At 46.9% G+C, this 22,028-nt stretch overlaps 1 protein-coding gene across 3 annotated transcripts in view; it reads right to left on the bottom strand.

Annotated features, from left to right (window-relative positions):
* ATG4D (autophagy related 4D cysteine peptidase) overlaps positions 1-20,688 on the bottom strand; it is a 28,161-nt gene extending 7,473 nt beyond the window's left edge. The window contains exons 1-10 of one of the 3 annotated variants that reach the window (XM_073611960.1): positions 20,580-20,688; positions 12,652-12,908; positions 10,157-10,240; positions 8,836-9,009; positions 7,199-7,523; positions 5,174-5,238; positions 3,549-3,676; positions 2,696-2,774; positions 2,533-2,609; positions 2,334-2,453 (exon numbers count right to left, since the gene is read on the bottom strand). In XM_073611960.1, the coding sequence (XP_073468061.1) occupies positions 2,334-2,453; positions 2,533-2,609; positions 2,696-2,774; positions 3,549-3,676; positions 5,174-5,238; positions 7,199-7,523; positions 8,836-9,009; positions 10,157-10,240; positions 12,652-12,847 (1,248 nt within the window). In that variant the 5' untranslated portion in view covers positions 12,848-12,908; positions 20,580-20,688. Of the gene's footprint in view, positions 1-2,333; positions 2,454-2,532; positions 2,610-2,695; positions 2,775-3,548; positions 3,677-5,173; positions 5,239-7,198; positions 7,524-8,835; positions 9,010-10,156; positions 10,241-12,651; positions 12,909-20,485 lie in introns of all 3 variants that reach the window. The other 2 variants (XM_073611959.1, XM_073611958.1) reach the window with 2 other exon arrangements.
* Between the last annotated feature and the right edge of the window lie 1,340 nt (positions 20,689-22,028).

Raw genomic sequence — 22,028 nt, 5'->3', positions numbered from 1 at the left:
TACTATCCCTCCCACCGACACCAACGGGGTACTATCCCTCCCACCGACACCAACGGGGTACTAGCCCTCCCACCGACACCAACGTGGTACTATCCCTCCCACCGACACCAACGGGGTACTATCCCTCCCACCAACACCAATGGGGTACTATTCCTCCCGACACCAACGGGTTACTAGTCCTCCCGACACCAACGGGGTACTAGTCCTCCCGACACCAACGGGTTACTAGTCCTCCCGACACCAACGGGGTACTATTCCGCCCGACACCAACGGGTTACTAGTCCTCCCACTGACACCAACGGGGTACTATCCCTCCCACCGATGCGAACGGGGTACTATTCCTCCCGACACCAACGGGGTACTATCCCTCCCACTGACACCAACGGGGTACTATTCCTCCCACCGACACCAACGGGGTACTATCCCTCCCACTGACATCAATGATGTAAACTTTTTTCTTCCACTGACCACAAAGCCTATGGCATTGTTTACTGCCACTGATGGCGGGGCATTTTCTACTCCTACTGGCTACAGTCCGGCCCCACTTAAGTTTGAACGTCAAGTAAACTGGTCTTTAGTTTTGAAATTCTGGACACCCCTTGAATAGAATATAAAGGAATAAAACAGAAAATAAAATAGAACAGAATAGACTAAAATGAATATAGCCATCTTCCGAAATTCCATTTGAAAATAAACGAATACAAAAAAAAATCCAAATATAGGAACCAAATTCAAAAAATTAATCATTCGAACATAACGAATATACGAAAATAATTACCGTAACTTAACGAACAAATCCAAAACAAAACAACATTTTTTCATTTGTGCACTTCTCTAATGATCTTCGATACATTTGAATTTTTTTTTAAAGCCACGAGACGGTTTACCAAACTGTCATAAGTATGCAAAGGCTGTCCGTGAACAGCTCAATCCAACAACTGAGCAAGGATCGGGCCCTTTGTCCTATTACAGGCCCCCTAGTGGCCAATCACTGGGCTGAGAACTATCACATGACTAAAAGCATGGATGTCAACACTCCCACCCAGCTCTGCAACCAGCCAGCATGGAGTGCTTTGGTGGGATTGCTGGAGAGGCATTACACTGTCTCTACAAAAATTTACCAACCAACCCAGTTCAAGTGGCCATTTGTAGTTTCTATCGGAAACCCATTTGAAGGGTGACAATGCGGGAGCACAATTAGGAGACAGGGACAGAATGTTGTCATTTCGTCCATCGCTCTTAAAAATCTTCCATTTGTTAACACTCCACAAAAGACAGACAGACAGAAAAGCATGACATGTTGGGAATCTATTTACTTGGAGTAACATCATATTTCAAAATTGAACAAAAAAAAAAAAAAAAAAAAAAAAGGTAACTTTTGTGGTGTTTTTTTTATTTTCTAAAAACAAATTGTGTTTGATAGACTGCTACACAAATACCGTGTGACATAACATATTGCAATGACCACCATTTTATTCTTCAGGGTCTCTGCTTCAAAGAAAAAAAAAAAAAATATTATATTATAATATAATATAATATAATATAATATAATATAATATAATATAATATAAATATATATAAAATTATTCCCCCCCCCCCCCATTTATTAATACTCCACAAAAGACAGTACAGCAGCTGTCGTGTTTCTGCCTTGTCGGCCTTATCCACATGCTGACCAGGTCTTTTTTGAAGTTTAAAATTAGTATCAAGTGGATAAGGCCGACAGGGCTGAAACGCGTCAGCTGCTGTACTAAGATTGTATTTTGTGGAGTATTAATAATATGGGGGAAAAATAATATATGGAATAAAAGTGAATTCCCTGCTTCGGCTGTACGGGATAGGGAGCATTCCCTGCTCCGGCTGTACGGGATAGGGAGCATTCCCTGCTCCGGCTGTACGGGATAGGGAGCATTCCCTGCTCCGGCTGTACGGGATAGGGAGCATTCCCTGCTCCGGCTGTACGGGATAGGGAGCATTCCCTGCTCCGGCTGTACGGGATAGGGAGCATTCCCTGCTCCGGCTGTACGGGATAGGGAGCATTCCCTGCTCCGGCTGTACGGGATAGGGAGCATTCCCTGCTCCGGCTGTACGGGATAGGGAGAATTCCCTGATCTGGCTGTATGGAATAGAGAGCATTCCCTGCTCCGGCTGTACGGAATAGGGAGCACTCGCTGCTCTGGCTGTATGGAATAGGGAGCATTCCCTGATCTGGCTGTACAGGATAGGGAGCATCCCCTGATCTGGCTGTATGGAATAGGGAGAATTCACTGGCCCGGCCCTGTGAAGACCAGCTGACTGGGTGCAGATGAATTATGAGAAGCCTTGTTCTGTACCTTTAACAGATGGTCGCACAGAGCTCCGAAGTCTGCTCGATTCCTAGCGTAGAAAGCAAATGTGCAGCTGGGATCCATCTTCACGATGGACATCTTCCGGGGTGAGTTGCAGTGGAAACTCTGCAGAGGTAATACATAGATATCAGACAAACAGAGTCCTCCCCTCCTCTGACGATTTCCGCAGAACACAACAACTTACTTCTAAGGGGAAGTCCTTTTTGCCGGCATCGATGTAGTTCTGGCAGTAATGTGGGTCCAGGTATAATAAATGGTTATCTAAAGATATACAAAAAGGGGATCACATAATCAAGTCCTGCAGATACTTAACTAGCTATAAAAACCAACATGATGTGGGTACGAACCTTGGTAGCCAATGAAATACAGCGAATGTTTTGGTTTTCCACCAATAATGCCCAGGCAGGACGGCATCTGCAGGAACTCCTAGAAGAAGAACATTCAAGTTGGGAGGTGTGGTATGCCGGATATCATGGACAATAACTACATCTTATTGGGGTTTACAAATGGTCTCTTAGGCCTCGTTTACACCCACTTCAAAATGTGGCATCGGACGCACATTTTTTAAAGCGCTTGGAAAGCCAATCAAAGCTCCCATCACTAAATAAAAGGGCCCTGTTCACACGTTGCGTTTGCTTTGCTTCAAAAAATGATCCCCCATGTTGCTTTCTCTGTGCTTCAAAGCCTCCATAGAAGTCTATGACAACGCTCGCCAACAGCACCTGTAGCTTTTGAGAGGCTTTTATTCAGTGTTAGCTTTGGTTTGTTTTGGAGGTATTGCAGAGATGAGATATCCCAAGATGCACTGGGAAACCAATAAGGGAACCACAAATGATGTCATCAGCAGTCACTTCCGGTTCATGTGTATACAGTATCTCACAAAAGTAAGTACACCCCTCACATTTTTGTAAATCTTTTCTTCTATCTTTTCATGTGACAACACTGAAGAAATGACACTTGGCTACAATGTAAAGTAGTGAGTGTACAGCTTGTATAACAGTGTAAATTTGCTGTCCAAACAAAATAGCTCAACACACAGCAATTAATGTCTAAACCGCTAGGCAGACTTTCCCACCCTATGGGTGTAATAGCCCAGTTAAAAGGGACACTAGGACTGGTGGGAAGGGGTTAATAGTGTATGTCTGTTCATGGCAACGAACAAGGTCATCACCACCACCCCCCACCCACGGATCCCATTACCTTAATGCACTGCTTATATACTGGGTTAAAATGCTCTCCGCCAAGACGAACAGGTACAAGGATGATAACTGCCTTCCCTCCTTGGTTCTTCTCAGGTTCCATCAGCCGCTCCACATCCACCTTGTACACTGCACAACAAAGAAGATACCCATAGAGATAACAGAACGGGTGACAGTCCTGTACATTACATATCTGTTGTACACATATTCGCATAGCAATATTAAAAAATATATTCTTTGCAGGTCTGTAATACTTTAGGTAATGTTGATGTTGATGTTGGGGGGGGGGGGTTATGACAGGGGTTGCATAGGGGCTGGTCCAGAAGCATGCTTAGCTTTAATGGATGTGTGAACGCACAATACAACTCCCTCTTAGTCGATCTCCCTCTATACAGGCTACCCCTCCCCCCACTTCAGTCTGTCATGAATGCTGCTGCCAGACTCATCCATCATACCAACCGCTCAGTGTCCACCACCTGTCTCCACCACCTGTCTCTGCCAATCCCTCCACTGGCTTCCATTCTGTGTCCTCCACTCCTCTCTGCCAATCCCTTCACTGTCCTCCATTCAGTGTCCTCCACCCCTCTCTGCCATTCCCTCCACGGGCCTCCATTCATGGTATTGCACCCCTCTCTGTCAATCCCTCTACTGGCCTCCATTCAGTAACCTCCACCCCTCTCTGCCAATCCTCCCACTGGCTTACATTCCGGGTTCTTCACCCCTCTCTGCCAATCCCCCCACTGGCTTACATTCCGGGTTCTTCACCCCTCTCTGCCAATCCCTCCACTGGCATCTATTCAGGGTCCTCCACTCCTCTCTACCAATCCCTCCACTGGCTTCCATTCCATATCCTCCACCTCTCTCTGCCAATCCCTCCACTGGCCTCCATTCAGGGTCCTCCACCCCTCTCTGCCATTCCCTCCATCATATTCCACCTCTCTCTGCCAATCTCCCCACTGGCTTCCATTCAGGGTATTCCACCCCTCTCTGCCAATCCCTCCACTGGCTTCCATTCTGGGTTATTCACCCCTCTCTGCCAATCCCTCCACTGGCCTCTATTCAGGATCTTCCACCCCTCTCTGCCATTCCCTCCACTGGCCTCCATTTACGGTATTCCACCCCTCTCTACCAATCCCTCCGCTGGCTTTCATTACATGGCCTCCACCTCTCTCTGCCAATCCCTCCACTGGCCTCCATTCAGGGTCCTCCACCCCTCTCTGCCATTCCCTCCACTGGCCTCCATTCAGGGTATGCCACCCCTCTCTGCCAATCCCTCCACTGGCTTCCATTCAGGGTCCTCCACCCCTTTCTGCCAATCCCTCCACTGGGCTCCGATCAGTGTCCTCCACTCCTCTCTACCAATCCCTCCACTATCTTCTAATCAGTGGCCTCCACCCCTCACTGTAAATCCATCCACTGGCTTCAATTCAGTGTTTTTCATCCCTCACTGCCAGTCCCTCCACTGGCTTCTGATCAGTGTCCTCCACTCCTATCGTAAGCGCTCAGTAGCAAGGCCCTCCAAACCCTCTTGTATTGTAACTGTACTGTCTCCTTTTAGTGCTATGTAAATCTAAATTTAATGCTATGTAAATCCTGAACATCACTACCACAGAGAGCAGATCATACCTGTACAGTCCTGGGAAACATACACAGATAGTTCAGGGACGTGTGATGTGTTCTCCAGTGCTTTCCTGACAGAGATACAGAGACACACGAATGAAGAGAGCAAGGAGTTCACCAAAACCAAATGACATTCTGTCTGAACTGTGACATCAAGGACTTCAAACATTAACACCAGCTGTACTCATCATGTGGAACCCTAAGGACTTGCTGGAGGTTACTTGATTTACTGCAAGTGGAGGACCTTTTCTGATGCCCAACAATGGAAGTGGTACTTTATTATGAACCACAAATGAAAATGGGACCCTTCTCACTAATCACCAATGTATAGGGTCCCTTCTCCAATGGATGGGGGACCTTCTTTACTGACCACCAGCAGATGAGGGTTCTGCTCTACTGATGGTCAGAAAAAAACAGGGGCCCTATATGCTAACCACCACTGAAAGAAAGTCCTTCTCCACTGGAGTACCAATGCACAGGGGTCCCCTCTCTACCGACTACCAATGCACGGGGGGGGGGGGGGGGGCCTTCTCTACCAACTACCAATGCACGGGGGGGCCTTCTCTACCAACTACCAATGCACGGGGGGGCCTTCTCTACCAACTACCAATGCACGGGGGGGCCTTCTCTACCAACTACCAATGCACGGGGGGGCCTTCTCTACCAACTACCAATGCACGGGGGGGCCTTCTCTACCAACTACCAATGCACGGGGGGGCCTTCTCTACCAACTACCAATGCACGGGGGGGCCTTCTCTACCAACTACCAATGCACGGGGGGGCCTTCTCTACCAACTACCAATGCACGGGGGGGCCTTCTCTACCGACTACCAATGCACGGGGGGGCCTTCTCTACCAACTACCAATGCACGGGGGGGCCTTCTCTACCGACTACCAATGCACGGGGGGGCCTTCTCTACCGACTACCAATGCACGGGGGGGCCTTCTCTACCGACTACCAATGCACGGGGGGGCCTTCTCTACCGACTACCAATGCACGGGGGGGGCTTCTCTACCAACTACCAATGCAGGGGGGGGGGGCCTTCTCTACCAACTACCAATGCACGGGGGGGGGGCCTTCTCTACCAACTACCAATGCACGGGGGGCCTTCTCTACCAACTACCAATGCACGGGGGGGCCTTCTCTACCAACTACCAATGCACGGGGGGGCCTTCTCTACCGACTACCAATGCACGGGGGGGCCTTCTCTACCAACTACCAATGCACGGGGGGGGGGGGCCTTCTCTACCAACTACCAATGCACGGGGGGGGGGGGCCTTCTCTACCAACTACCAATGCACGGGGGGCCTTCTCTACCAACTACCAATGCACGGGGGGGCCTTCTCTACCAACTACCAATGCACTTGGGGGCCTTCTCTACCAACTACCATTGCACAGCGGCCCTTCTCTACCGACTACCATTGCACGGCGGCCCTTCTCTACCGACTACCATTGCACGGCGGCCCTTCTCTACTGACTACCATTGCACGGCGGCCCTTCTCTACTGACTACCATTGCACGGCGGCCCTTCTCTACTGACTACCATTGCACGGCGGCCCTTCTCTACTGACTACCATTGCACGGCGGCCCTTCTCTACTGACTACCATTGCACGGCGGCCCTTCTCTTCTGACTACCATTGCACGGCGGCCCTTCTCTACTGACTACCATTGCACGGCGGCCCTTCTCTACTGACTACCATTGCACGGCGGCCCTTCTCTACTGACTACCATAGTGAGGGGATAGATGGATGCACAGTGGTCACTGTGTGCCTGACTAATGGAACTCTAGGTGGCTCCTAAAATGTTGAATATTGCTTCTACTGTTGGCTTTACAACAAAGTCAGATTAAGGAACATTCTGCTATGCTAGTGATATGTGATCTGTTGTTCAGAATTGAGGGTGCCATTTATATAAATCGATTAATAAATATGTAAACATTTAAATATAATATTTAACCAAAAACCATTATACAATAAAGTTCCATCAAAAAAAGAAAACACTTGGAGGACAGAGTACCTTTTAATCTCACCTCAAAATGTGAGCCACAATACTGGGACCATACCAATCACCAGCCTTCTTCCCGAAGCTCTCCCCTAATTTCACCATGTGGTGCAGACCAAAGGGGGCATCAGGGTAGTCCGACAGCCATTGCAGGATGTCCTTGTGGATCTGCTCCTGGTGAGGGTGCTGTAAAAGACGTCTATGTGGAAGTGATTCCCAGGGGGAGTGTATATGACTCGGCTGACAGGAGGCCGATGATGCCGTGGCGAACAGACTCATGTTGGATGGAGAGGACGACCGAATGGGATCCATGTCTACAAAGTGCACGTTTAAGGCTTCTGGCCAGTACCAATCTGAAAGATAAAGCCGGGACAAGCAAAAACTGTAAAATTTGCAGACTGTCCCAAATGCATTCCTTTACTGAATTTGTGGTTTGTGTGGCCTCAGCAAGAACGTCCACTGAATCCAGAGGAGGTTGGGTGTGTTGACACTATACAAGAGGAAGGGGCACAGGTGGCAAGGTAGTTTCCTCTAGAAAGCTGGCATGCCCAAATAGCTTTGGCTTTGCTGAAAAAGGTACATGGGGAAGTTGGGCGCAGAACTGAGCTGGTAGAAGAAAAGATGCCGTTCCACCAGGTCTTTGAAGGAAACCAGGCACTCATCTTTGGGAGAAAAGAGGACCGTTTCTGGATAAGCTCTGGGTAAGACAGAAGGTGACCGTGTATTTAGAGATAGATCTAATTCTATCAGGCTCTTTCCTCACCTTATCTGACAAGGTTCTGGGACAAGACCCTAGGGAAGGGGTATTTAAATAAAATCCACAGAGGTCTGATCAGTAAAGTTTTCTTCCAGCAGGGGACCGAATCTCCCTTTACATCACAGCCCCCTCCTCCTTTACATCACAGTCCTCCCTTTCTTTCTACGTCAGTCTCCTCAGTCCCCCTTCACATCACACCCTCTCTTTAGATCACAGCCCCCTCCCCCTTTACAAAAAAGTGTTCTAAGACCCCCTTTCAAATGACATCTCCCCCTTTTTACATCAATATCCTCAGCCCCCCTTTACATCACTGCCCCCCCTTTTACATCAGTGTCCTCAGTCACCCTTTCACATCACATATCCCCTCTACATCATAGTCCTCAGTCCCCCCCCTCACATCACAACCCTCTCCCCTTTTTACATTAATGTCCACAGTCCCCCCTTCAAATCACAGCCCCCCCCTTTACATCACAGTCCCCCCTTTTTAAACAGTGTCCTCAGTCCGCCCTTCACATCACAGTCACTCCCCTTTACATCAGTGTCCTCAGTCCCCCCTTTACATAAAACATTCCCCCCTTTTTACATCAATGTCCTCAGTTCCACATTCACATCACAGTCCCCCCCCCCCTTTTTACATCATTGTCCTCATTCCTGCCTTCACATCAAAGCCCCCACCTTTACATTAATGTCCCGAGTCCTCCCTTTCATATCACAGTCCCCCTTTACATCAATGACCTCAATCTCCCCTTCACCTCAAAGCCCCCCCCCCCCACCCACAAACACACTTCACATTACAGCCCCCCTAACATCACACCCACCCCCTTATATACGGTAACAGTCCTGTTCACATCACAGCCCCCCCCCCCCCCACTTCATTGTCCTGACCTCGTTTTGTGAGCGAGACTGACCTCTGTTTAGAAGATGCACCAGGAGAGCCTGGGCCAGTAACATCTGGGCGCTCCTGATCATACAGCCCCAACCACAATCTGTGGTCAGTTGTGTCCCTTCCAGGGCAGGGAAATCTCGTCTGTACGTCAGCCAAATCCGGGACACAAAATCCTTCTGGAAATTCTCTATGTCATCTGTGAACACAAAAGAAGGGAATATCAGAGTGTGCTCAGCTGGGAGGATGGTGGCACGCATGTATGGGCAAGTTTGCTGCCAGGAGTATGGGTCAATAATGCCAATAGACATGAGATGGTTGGATGATCCGGACATAAACATACATGCTCCTTCCACAGTGGTGTCCATGTTTACGTCCTGAGCAGAACCCCAACTCCAGCCTTAATTTAACGTAAATTCATTTTACTTCAGACATTTTTATGGAAATCAGATAGTCAGGGGGTGCCTGTAGGAGGTCACACTGTGTTCATCGGTGCCTTTGGTGACCCCCCAAATACGACACATGGTCGTCATTTTGCTTGATGAGGTCAGCATGGGGCGGCCTGCACTGCTAACTGAACAGGAGCAACATCATGGGACTGGTGGTCTCTGGTGGGGAGGAAGATCATGGGAGCAAAAAAAAAAAAAAAAAAAAAGGTAAGTGATTCAGTCTACTACATGCTCCCCAGATTGGCTGAGTATCAGCCTACTATGGAGGTAAGAGGGGGGGGGGGGGCTACCAAAATTTTTTTTAACGGCTGAGCAGAGTTCAGTTATAATATTTTAAGCCAATAAGGTAAACCGTAAGCAGGTCTCAGCAAAATCTGGCTAAGCCAAACATGTCAAATTATATACAGTGGGCCAAACTGAGTAGAATAAATCTTTAAGGGGCCACAATATGTCTTCTGAGGGCAACATCTTAGACGTTTCACTAACAATACTAGCAGGCATGAATACATTCCGGACATGTCACTATACACAAAAACAGTATCCTGTCTCAAAAAGGCTCCACCTTTTATTAAAAAAAACACCCTTCAGTCCAGAGACTCTGTCTAGGCTGACATTATGTCATCAATCTGCTGCAGCAAGATGCAGCATTTCCGCTGTGTCCTCTCCCCCCAATAATCAGCCTGAAATATTGTAACTTTGTAGCAAGTCACAAGGTGAAAAGCTGCAACAGGGGTTATATGATGTGTCGTCTCTGAGCCAAATTCTCAGTCCAGGAAGTAGATGTGGACTCTGGATGAACAAAGATGGCGCTGTTCTTGAAGGCATGGTCACAAATACGGACCAAAGAATGACCGGTCTGACATCCCGACTAAACTATACCCATGTACTGGCTCTCACCTTCCAGTCTGAAGTTGTAGTGTTTCCCCAGCAGGTACAGAGGAGATGATCTACTGAAAGTTGTCTTCATTTTCACAGACCACCCTGGAGGAAAAAAAAAAACAAGGGAAGGAGAGAGGCAAGTCAAATGGGAAACCATGACAATGCAATTTGTGAACGCCTGGTCACTTCCACCTTGCAGTTCAGTTTGTTACAAGGGTTATAGGTGAACTGTGACCTACAGATGGTGGGCCATTGTGTAAAGATGTATATGGTGCCAGGTTCAGCAGGGAAAGGGTCACTGATCATAAGGTGTGAGACTGATTGGAGACAGGAAGGTGCTGCCCACTAATGCGAGAATTCTCCAGTCAGTCAGGACTACCTCACGTTGCTGAAGGAGCAGTGTCTGTATGTGGACATACAAGTCGTCTATGTCCGTCCAGGCCTGTCTGGCCTTATAGAGGGCATTCTAACCAGTCAGCCAGCCATTCCCAACCAGGGTTCCTCCATAGGTTGCTAGGAGTTCCATTAACTGTGGCTGATTGACTTCTGATTGGGTAGTACCCAATAGTTCTGGCCAACACAACTTGGAAGAGCCAGAGGCATAACACCAATATTCTTTTTCAGTCATCTGTAAGGAGTGACATTCTTGCCACCAACGTAAGGGGCATTCTTGCCACTGGCCACCAAATTAAGGGGCATTCTGGCCACCAAAGTAAGGGGCATTCTTGCCACTGGCCACCAACGTAAGGAGCATTCTTGCCACTGGCCACCAACGTAAGGAGCATTCTTGCCACTGGCCACCAACATAAGGAGCATTCTTGACAATGACTGCCAAACAGATGTTCCCCAAGGCCTGAAATTGGTTTCAAAAGGTCCCTCTGTGGTAAAAAAGGTGGAAAAGGGCTGATCTATGCAAACAAAATATCCCAGGAGGCTAAAAACGACTTTGTATCTCTGTGATACTGAGAACCTTGGCAAAGGGTAAACATTGTGTATAGGAAGTTCTGTTGATGCATTAAAGTGGACAGGAGCTCTAGATTTTGAGCTAACTCTCACAATACTTAGCAGCTATGGTAATGGTGATTGGTGTTATCTACTAGAAGAGCTGGACACAGATGTCTATCACTCAGCAAAGATAATATTCAGCTTATGGAACGGTTTGCAAACACGTTATGAACTGTCTACATCTTTTACACATTAGATCTTCCTTATTAAAAGTGAACCTCATCAGACCTATAACCTACAAATACATCAAGTACTTTCATTGGATACTCATGTATGCATCATGATACATATTCCACCTCATTGCTCCCACAGCAGCAGGAGGCAGAACAGACTTTCTCATTTACCACAGAGGAACCCTAGAAAATGTTCAGGTCTCAAAAAAGTCCATCCAAAAATAATCATTTACAGCTTATGATGGTCAATGGAGAAGACCCACCTTACATTGGTTGTCAGTGGGACGGCCCTGCTTTTATTGGTGATCATCAGAGAATGACCACCTTACATTGGTGATCAACAGAGAAGGACCCACCTCACAATAATGGTCAATGGTGGGCTACGCATATTGGTGGATTGTGGGGAAGGACACCCTTCAATTGGTATTCAGTTGGGAAGTGCTCCTGTACATTTATGGTTAGTGGAGAAAGGCCCTCTACATTGGTTGTCAGCAGTGAAAAACTCCCATACATTGCTGGTCATTGGGAGAGGGACTTCCTTATTTTTTGTGGTCAGTAGAGAACCGCAACCTTACATTGGTGGTCAGCAGAAAAAGGCCCACCTCACATTAATCTTCAGCAGTATGTAAGGGTCGCTTACATTAATTGTCAGTAAAGGGCTCCTTACATTGGTGGTTGGTGGTGGAAGGGCCCCTTTTCCATTGGTAGCCAGCTGAGAAGTGCTCCTGTACATAGTTATTGGAGAAGGGTCCCTTACATTGGTTGTCAGCAGAGGACTCCCGTATTTTGCTGGTGCATGGGAGGATGGACGTCCTTATTTTGGTGGTCAGTGGAGAAACACTCCTTCACGTTGATGGTCAGCAAAGAAGGACCTCTTACCTTGGTCGTTTGAGGGCAAGGTGGTGAGTGGAGAAGGGCCTCTTTAATTGTTACTGTTAGACAGTGGGGAAGGGCTCCCTACACTGGTGGTCAGTAAGAAAAGGCTATCTTACATTGGTGGTCAGCACATTGGGACCCCCTTACATTTTGGGATAGTTGGGAGAAGGATGTCCCTTACATTAATGGTACTTTCCTCATTTGAACTGAACAAGAGCCTTGACTGAGCTACAAAACATCTTTAATATTACTGAACAAGTCCAGTTGATTCTGACCAACTAGACATGGTTACATTATTGGTTAATGAAAGAACTTCCAGCAACCTCTGGAGAAACCCCGATTAAGAATAGATTCACCAGAAGTTATACTGAAACAGAATTTGATTCAGCAAAATGTGTATAAAACAACAACAACCGGGAAAAGTATCATGATCATAAAATGCTTGCATCTTCTACTCACCGTATTTAACATTGTTCCATGCCGTCATCAGCTTGCTTTTTAACTTGTCCACCTCATCTGTCTCCCCATCTCTGGGTGATCCTTGGTAGCCCATCTTGGCCTGTTCTTGGTGACCACTCAGGTTCCTGAGCACCTCTGTCTTACGTCTACTGCCAGGACTGCCATACTGAGCTGCAGCGGGGGAAATTGAATTCATTTATCCAACCTGGCTTCCCAAAGATGGAGAGAGCACGGCCAAAGCAACTAGGGCACGGGTCCTGCAAGAAGAAATGCCAGGGGTCATTTGAGAGGCGAGTGAGGATCTGGAGAGCATTTAAGCGCACACATATAAAATTGTGTCATAACATTCTTTCAAATTATTGTCCCGTTAGTACATGATCCCAGATCGCTTATCTAAAGTCGTCCCTAACGCTTCCTCGCAATGCTTTGGAGGTTGTACTGAACAAGGCACTCATAATTCATATTTGGTGGACTTGTCCTGCAGCTTCCCGTTTTTGGCTTAATGTCTATAATTTAGTGGGTTTGGTTCTCCGTGTTAATCTTAAATTGGGGTCCTTGGGAGGCTCTCCTGCATAAACCCATTTCACATGTAAAAAAGTTTCAACAGAAATTTACGGGGTACGTCTTTCTGGCGCCCAGGCTAAAGCCTGAAGACAACCATCTATACCCTTTGCTGAGATCAGACAAGGGCTGCTGGGGTCCATGACCCATGAGAAATGAACCTTCATCCTCAATGATACCCATGCTAACGAGTTTGGGGCCGATGGTTAGACCATGTCAATAACTTGAATATTGACCGCACCCTCCTCTCCCTGTAATCACCATCAATAATCAGACAGTTTGCCACTGCAGAGGAACCACACGGGATAGACTGCTCCCTCTTCATCCACCCTGATTCTCCTGCTTTTTCATCTACCCTTATCTTTCTCTGTCCTTTTTTTTTTTTGTTTCAATATTTTATTAAGGTTTTCAGGTATACAGAAACAAAACAATACATCAAGTATGTGTTGTATACATGTTATAACTTGAAAAGGTATTAAAACAATAAAACATGAACGTAGCTTGGTAAGAAATCCAGTCAACAGGTTTATATAAAGTACGTGCATATGGTACTTTAGGTGTTTAATTAGTTGAGAGATGTGGGTAAAATGGTTGGAGGAGTTTATGTGAGAGATGTAGGTAAACCAAACATTCCACCCTAACACCCCTATTGGGAACGAACTGTGAGGTGGGGCAGAGAGTTGTGATTTTTGTATGCACATCAGATCTGGTTTACGCAGGTATTTTTTACGGGAGCTACTCCGTGTCATAGGGGTTTGGTTCGTAACCGGTTCCACATATGGGGTGGATAGCTAGGGGAAAGTTCCCAGGTGACCTAGTATATTATGGTTGCCGGTCAGAAGACTTGGCGAGAGTTAGGTTCACCTGTAGAGGTTTCAGTTAGTATTTAGGGGGGAGGTGAGGAAAGAAAGAGACAAGGATGGTTAGGGGTTAGTTAGGAGGTTGTGGAATTCTGCGGATTCCTTAAAGTGTAGACAGCAAGCCCAGGTTGTTTGATATTTTGTTGGGGTCTCTTTTGTTTGGTGAATTAGGGCTTCCATTTCCGCTATTTTCTCTATGCGGCGGAGCCAGTCGGAAATCTTGGGGGGTGGAATAGTCTTTCTCCAGTGTACAGGTATGCATTGTTTGGCCGCGTTGATGAGGTGTAGGGCGAGATTCTCTGTCTTTTTTTTATATTTCTCCCCTTTCTGTTGCTCACATTGTTTAGATCACTTGTCATTGCTTGTTAAATATCTATCCAAACCCCTCCTGTCCTAGATTGTCACACCTTGACTGACAGACGGAGGTCTCCCCATGGGCTTACGCTTACCTATCTCACACCAGTATATCCATGGATCTACAGTTGGACATGTATTATAAGGCATTTTGTAAAAACTTTCTTCACTAACCTTTTGCTTATGTATCCTTTTCTATTTTCTTCATATCCTTTTCTATTTTTAATATTATTTTTCTACATATCCTTTTCTATTTTTATTTTTTATTTTTCTACATATCCCTTTCTATTTTTATTATTACTTTTCTACATATCTTTTTCTATCCACTTGCCGACCGCCCCTTAGCAGATTTAACGCTACAGGGTGCTTGTTCTGTGCAGAATCGTGTATACTGCATACTGGATTCTGCACTTCCGGGTAGGGAGCGTGCCGCTTCTGCTTCGGTTAGTCACAGCAGAAGCCTATCCTATCAGGTCACATGATCCCCCATAGCTTTACCTAGACTGGGTATGAGAGTGTGTGGGTTGGGGGTATTTTTAGAGACAAGAAAAGAATGGCAAACATGAGGCATAGGGACATTTTAAGAGACTGGGTACAAGCATGTGGAGCGAGGGCATTTTAGAAGACCGGGGAGGAGCATGTAGAACGAGAGCATTTAAGTAAACCGGGTATGAGCATGTAGAGTGAGGGCATTTTAGAAGACTGGGGGAGGAGCATGTAGAGCGAGGGCATTTTAGAAGACCGGGGGAGGAGCATGTAGAGCGAGGGCATTTAAGTAGACCGGGTATGAGCATGTAGAGTGAGGGCATTTTGGAAGACCGGGTATGAGCATGTAGAGTGAGGGCATTTTAGAAGACCAGGTATGAGCATGTAGAGTGAGGGCATTTTAGAAGACCAGGTATGAGTATGTAGAGTGAGGGCATTTTAGAAGACCGGGTATGAGCATGTAGAGTGAGGGCATTTTAGAAGACCGGGTATGAGCATGTAGAGTGAAGGCATTTTAGAAGATCGGGTATGAGCATGTAGAGCAAGGGCATTTGAGATGACCGGGGAGGAGCATGTAGGGCGAGGGCATTTTAGAAGACCGGGTATGAGCATGTAGAGTGAGGGCATTTTAGAAGACCAGGTATGAGCATGTAGAGTGAGGGCATTTTAGAAGACCAGGTATGAGCATGTAGAGTGAGGGCATTATAGAAGACCGGGGAGGAGCATGTAGAGTGAGGGCATTTTAGAAGATCGGGCATGAGCATGTAGAGTGAGGGCATTTTAGAAGACCAGGTATGAGCATGTAGAGTGAGGGCATTTTAGAAGACCGGGGAGGAGCATGTAGAGTGAAGGCATTTTAGAAGATCGGGTATGAGCATGTAGAGTGAGGGCATTTTAGAAGACCGGGTATGAGCATGTAGAGTGAAGGCATTTTAGAAGATTGGGTATGAGCATGTAGAGTGAGGGCATTTTAGAAGACCGGGTATGAGCATGTAGAGTGAAGGCATTTTAGAAGATCGGGGAGGAGCGTGTAGAGTGAGGGCATTTAAAGAGACTGGGTATGAGTATGTTGGGTAGGGCATTTTAGAAGATCGGGTATGAGCAGGTAGAGTGAGGGCATTTTAGAAGATCGGGTATGAGCATGTAGAGTGAGGGCATTTTAGAAGACCGGTATGAGCATGTAGAGTGAGGGCATTTTAGAAGACCGGGTATGAGCAGGTAGAGTGAGGGCATTTTAGAAGACCGGGTATGAGCATGTAGAGTGAGGGCATTTTAGAAGACCGGGGAGAAGCGTGTAGAGTGAGGGCATTTAAAGAGACTGGGTATGAGTATGTTGGGTAGGGCATTTTAGAAGATCGGGTATGAGCAGGTAGAGTGAGGGCATTTTAGAAGATCGGGTATGAGCATGTAGAGTGAGGGCATTTTAGAAGACCGGGTATGAGCATGTAGAGTGAGGGCATTTTAGAAGACCGGGTATGAGCATGAAGACCGGGTATGAGCATGTAGAGTGAAGGCATTTTAGAAGATCGGGTATGAGCATGTAGAGCAAGGGCATTTTAGAAGACCGGGGAGGAGCATGTAGAGTGAGGGCATTATAGAAGACCGGGGAGGAGCATGTAGAGTGAGGGCATTTTAGAAGATCGGGCATGAGCATGTAGAGTGAGGGCATTTTAGAAGACCAGGTATGAGCATGTAGAGTGAGGGCATTTTAGAAGACCATGTATGAGCATGTAGAGTGAGGGCATTTTAGAAGACCGGGTATGAGCATGTAGAGTGAAGGCATTTTAGAAGATCGGGTATGAGCATGTAGAGTGAGGGCATTTTAGAAGATCGGGTATGAGCATGTAGAGTGAAGGCATTTTAGAAGATTGGGTGAGGGCATGTAGAGTGAAGGCATTTTAGAAGATCGGGTATGAGCATGTAGAGCAAGGGCATTTTAGAAGACCGGGGAGGAGCATGTAGAGTGAGGGCATTATAGAAGACCGGGTATGAGCATGTAGAGTGAAGGCATTTTAGAAGATCGGGTATGAGCACGTAGAGTGAGGGCATTTTAGAAGACCGGGTATGAGCATGTAGAGTGAAGGCATTTTAGAAGATTGGGTATGAGCATGTAGAGTGAGGGCATTTTAGAAGACCGGGTATGAGCATGTAGAGTGAAGGCATTTTAGAAGATCGGGGAGGAGCGTGTAGAGTGAGGGCATTTAAAGAGACTGGGTATGAGTATGTTGGGTAGGGCATTTTAGAAGATCGGGTATGAGCAGGTAGAGTGAGGGCATTTTAGAAGATCGGGTATGAGCATGTAGAGTGAGGGCATTTTAGAAGACCGGTATGAGCATGTAGAGTGAGGGCATTTTAGAAGACCGGGTATGAGCATGTAGAGTGAGGGCATTTTAGAAGACCGGGGAGAAGCGTGTAGAGTGAGGGCATTTAAAGAGACTGGGTATGAGTATGTTGGGTAGGGCATTTTAGAAGATCGGGTATGAGCAGGTAGAGTGAGGGCATTTTAGAAGATCGGGTATGAGCATGTAGAGTGAGGGCATTTTAGAAGACCGGGTATGAGCATGTAGAGTGAGGGCATTTTAGAAGACCGGGTATGAGCATGAAGACCGGGTATGAGCATGTAGAGTGAAGGCATTTTAGAAGATCGGGTATGAGCATGTAGAGCAAGGGCATTTTAGAAGACCGGGGAGGAGCATGTAGAGTGAGGGCATTATAGAAGACCGGGGAGGAGCATGTAGAGTGAGGGCATTTTAGAAGATCGGGCATGAGCATGTAGAGTGAGGGCATTTTAGAAGACCAGGTATGAGCATGTAGAGTGAGGGCATTTTAGAAGACCATGTATGAGCATGTAGAGTGAGGGCATTTTAGAAGACCGGGTATGAGCATGTAGAGTGAAGGCATTTTAGAAGATCGGGTATGAGCATGTAGAGTGAGGGCATTTTAGAAGACCGGGGAGAAGCGTGTAGAGTGAGGGCATTTTAGAAGACCGGGTATGAGCATGTAGAGTGAGGGCATTTTAGAAGACCGGGTATGAGCATGTAGAGTGAAGGCATTTTAGAAGATCGGGGAGGAGCGTGTAGAGTGAGGGCATTTAAAGAGACTGGGTATGAGTATGTTGGGTAGGGCATTTTAGAAGATCGGGTATGAGCATGTAGAGTGAGGGCATTTTAGAAGACCGGGTATGAGCATGTAGAGTGAGGGCATTTTAGAAGACCGGGTATGAGCATGTAGAGTGAAGGCATTTTAGAAGATCGGGTATGAGCATGTAGAGCAAGGGCATTTTAGAAGACCGGGGAGGAGCATGTAGGGCGAGGGCATTTTAGAAGACCAGGTATGAGCATGTAGAGTGAGGGCATTTTAGAAGGCCAGGTATGAGCATGAAGACCGGGTATGAGCATGTAGAGCGAGGGCATTTTAGAAGGCCAGGTATGAGCATGTAGAGTGAGGGCATTTTAGAAGACCAGGTATGAGCATGTAGAATGAGGGCATTTTAGAAGACCAGGTATGAGCATGTAGAGTGAGGGCATTATAGAAGCCCGGGGAGGAGCATGTAGAGTGAAGGCATTTTAGAAGACCAGGTATGAGTGATTGTAGAAGAGGAGAACCTGTCACTTGCTGAACCTCCTGTTTTTGCCACCCACATGAAAGAATCTAAAGAGAGTCTAAAATGTGACTTTGGGACCAATGTTTCATGGTACATTCATCTTTAGGATATATTATGATAAAAACAACATGGTCGCATCCCCCCCCCCCCCCCCTCCAATACTCAAATCACAGGGTGCTTCTCCCTTGACTGTATAAATTTACAGGGAACTCCGCCTGCACAACCTCATCATCCAATCACAGGGACCTGTGAATGGGAAGACTTCAGGTTCCATCTGCCCCTGCGGCAAATAAACGTACAGAATGCCATGCGAGCAAAGTGACATCACCACACCTACAGACCATGCTTTATGACATCAGCCCAATAACAGAAGGCCTGTCATGTCCTGGGGGGGGGGGAATATGGGGTGCTTCCAGGTATATGAGACCTTACTCCCAGGACTGAGCAGCCAATCACCAGGCTCAATGTTCTCCCCTGGGGGTAGGAAGACAATAAAGTGTAATATAGTGCAGATTCCCCGTCCTTAAATGTGGTGACTGCATTAGTTTTCTTTTCCTCTATGGTCACCCGGTGATCCTGCCAGCAACATACTTCCTGTCCTAAAGGTGACAACACTCACTCACTGTATTAATGGAGGAGCAATGCTGACAGGACTACAGGACACCTCTCCCTCTCTATAACATTGGGGGGGTGTTTGTAGTCCTCAGAGAGAGCCGGCAACAATGTATCCCGTCACAGATCCGCAACAATATATCCCGTCACAGATCCGCCAACAATGTATCCCGTCACAGATCCGCCAACAATGTATCCCGTCACAGATCCGCCAACAATGTATCCCGTCACAGATCTGCAACAATGTATCCCATCACAGATCTGCAACAATGTATCCCATCACAGATCCGCCAACAATGTATCCCGTCACAGATCCGCCAACAATGTATCCCGTCACAGATCTGCAACAATGTATCCCGTCACAGATCCGCAACAATGTATCCCGTCACAGATCCGCAACAATGTATCCCGTCACAGATCCGCAACAATGTATCCCGTCACAGATCCGCAACAATGTATCCCGTCACAGATCCGCAACAATGTATCCCGTCACAGATCCGCAACAATGTATCCCGTCACAGATCCGCAACAATGTATCCCGTCACAGATCCGCCAACAATGTATCCCATCACAGATCTGCAACAATGTATCCCATCACAGATCTGCAACAATGTATCCCATCACAGATCCGCCAACAATGTATCCCGTCACAGATCCGCCAACAATGTATCCCGTCACAGATCTGCAACAATGTATCCCGTCACAGATCTGCAACAATGTATCCCGTCACAGATCCGCCAACAATGTATCCCGTCACAGATCTGCAACAATGTATCCCGTCACAGATCCGCAACAATGTATCCCATCACAGATCCGCCAACAATGTATCCCGTCACAGATCTGCCAACAATGTATCCCGTCACAGATCTGCCAACAATGTATCCCGTCACAGATCCGCCAACAATGTATCCCGTCACAGATCCGCCAACAATGTATCCCGTCACAGATCCGCCAACAATGTATCCCGTCACAGATCCGCCAACAATGTATCCCGTCACAGATCTGCCAACAATGTATCCCGTCACAGATCTGCCAACAATGTATCCCGTCACAGATCTGCCAACAATGTATCCCGTCACAGATCTGCCAACAATGTATCCCATCACAGATCTGCCAACAATGTATCCCATCAAAGATCTGCCAACAATGTATCCCGTCACAGATCCGCCAACAATGTATCCCATCACAGATCCGCTAACAATGTATCCCATCAGAGCACCAGGGATGGGGGGGGGTGATCAGTGATTGAAGAGGACCGGTCCCTTTCCATGGATCAGCTCAGTGTTGGATTATAGAGGAGACGTGTCCCCATCCATACAAATGTCAGTGTGTCCTCTGGTGACCCCACACATCCTACCTCCTATACAGACCTCCGTCACACCCCAACCATCCAGAGGAGCCTTTTCATGTACAAGAGGGAGACTTCTCCTTCCTGGCTTCATGATTCTTACCAGACATCCACTTCCTCTTCTAAGGGACTACACCTCCCATCATGCCCCAGCCATCGCCTCTATGAGACTACACCTCCCATCATGCCCCAGCCATCGCCTCTATGAGACTACACCTCCCATCATGCTTCAGTCGTCTCCTCTATGAGACTACACCTCCCATCATGCTTCAGTCATCTCCTCTATGAGACTACACCTCCCATCATGCTCCAGCCATCTCCTCTATTAGACTACACCTCCCATCATGCTTCACCCATCTCCTACAAGGGACTACACCTCCCATCATGCTTCACCCATCTCCTACAAGGGACTACACCTCCCATCATGCCCCAGCCATCGCCTCTATGAGACTACACCTCCCATCATGCTTCAGTCATCTCCTCTATTAGACTACACCTCCCATCATGCTCCAGCCATCACCTACAAGGGACTACATTTCCCATCATGCCCCAGTAATCTCCTCTATGGGACTACACCTCCCATCATGCCTCAGCCATCTCCTCCAAAGGACTACACCTCCCATCATGCCTCAGTGATCAGACCTACACCACTGATCATAAGGCTTAGCTATTTCTGCTATAGGACTACATCTCCCATCATGCCTGAGCCCTGCATGTGTAATGAGATGGAGGGGGGCAGGCTACAGCTGGGAGTAGTTGGTGTGCAGGGAGGAGGATCGCTCTGTGATTGGACAATGTCAGCGCTGTCGCTGCGTGCGATCTCCACCATCCATTCATTCTGGATTTACTTCTCTGTATTCATCTACAATCACACAGAATACCATAGTAATAATAGTTGGATGGACTGGTGTCTTCTTTCTACCTGACCGGCCATGTAACACAATGCAGGGACAGGAATATTTTATGTGTATGTTGTGTAATAAATTGGTGGCTGTGAAAATGAATAACATAAGATCCCAGAATACAATAATAATGACAATAATACCAATAATGATAATATATAAAAGTAGATAATACACAAATAATATTCATATATAAATATAATAATAATATATACATATAAAGTTAAAACATAAGATAATACACAGAAAACAGTCTCTCTCTTCTCTCTCCCTCTCTTCTGTATTCTCTCTTTTTTTCCCTCTCTCTCACTTCTCTATCTTCTCTCTTTCTTCTCCATCTTCTCTCTCCTTTCTCTCTCTCTCTTTTCTATCTTTTCTCTCCTCTCTCTCATCTCTCTATCTTCTCTCTGTCTCTCTATCTTTTTTCTCTGTCCCTCTCCTCTCCTCTCCTCTCCTCTCCTCTCCTCTCCTCTCCTCTCCTCTCCTCTCCTCGCCTCTCCTCTCTCTCTCTTCTCTCTCTCCCCCTCTCTATCTTCTCTTTCTCTCTCTCTTCTCCCTCTCTCTATCTTTATTTTTCTCTCTCCCGCTCTTCTCTAACTTCTGTCTCCTCTCTCTCTCTTCTCTATGTTTTCTCTCTCTTCTCTCTATCA

Source organism: Aquarana catesbeiana, linkage group LG01 (genome assembly GCF_042186555.1).
Source record: "Aquarana catesbeiana isolate 2022-GZ linkage group LG01, ASM4218655v1, whole genome shotgun sequence".
NCBI classification, from domain to species: domain Eukaryota; kingdom Metazoa; phylum Chordata; class Amphibia; order Anura; family Ranidae; genus Aquarana; species Aquarana catesbeiana.
The sequence above is the reverse complement of the archived record's forward strand: the minus strand, read 5'-3'. Positions and strand labels throughout refer to the sequence as shown.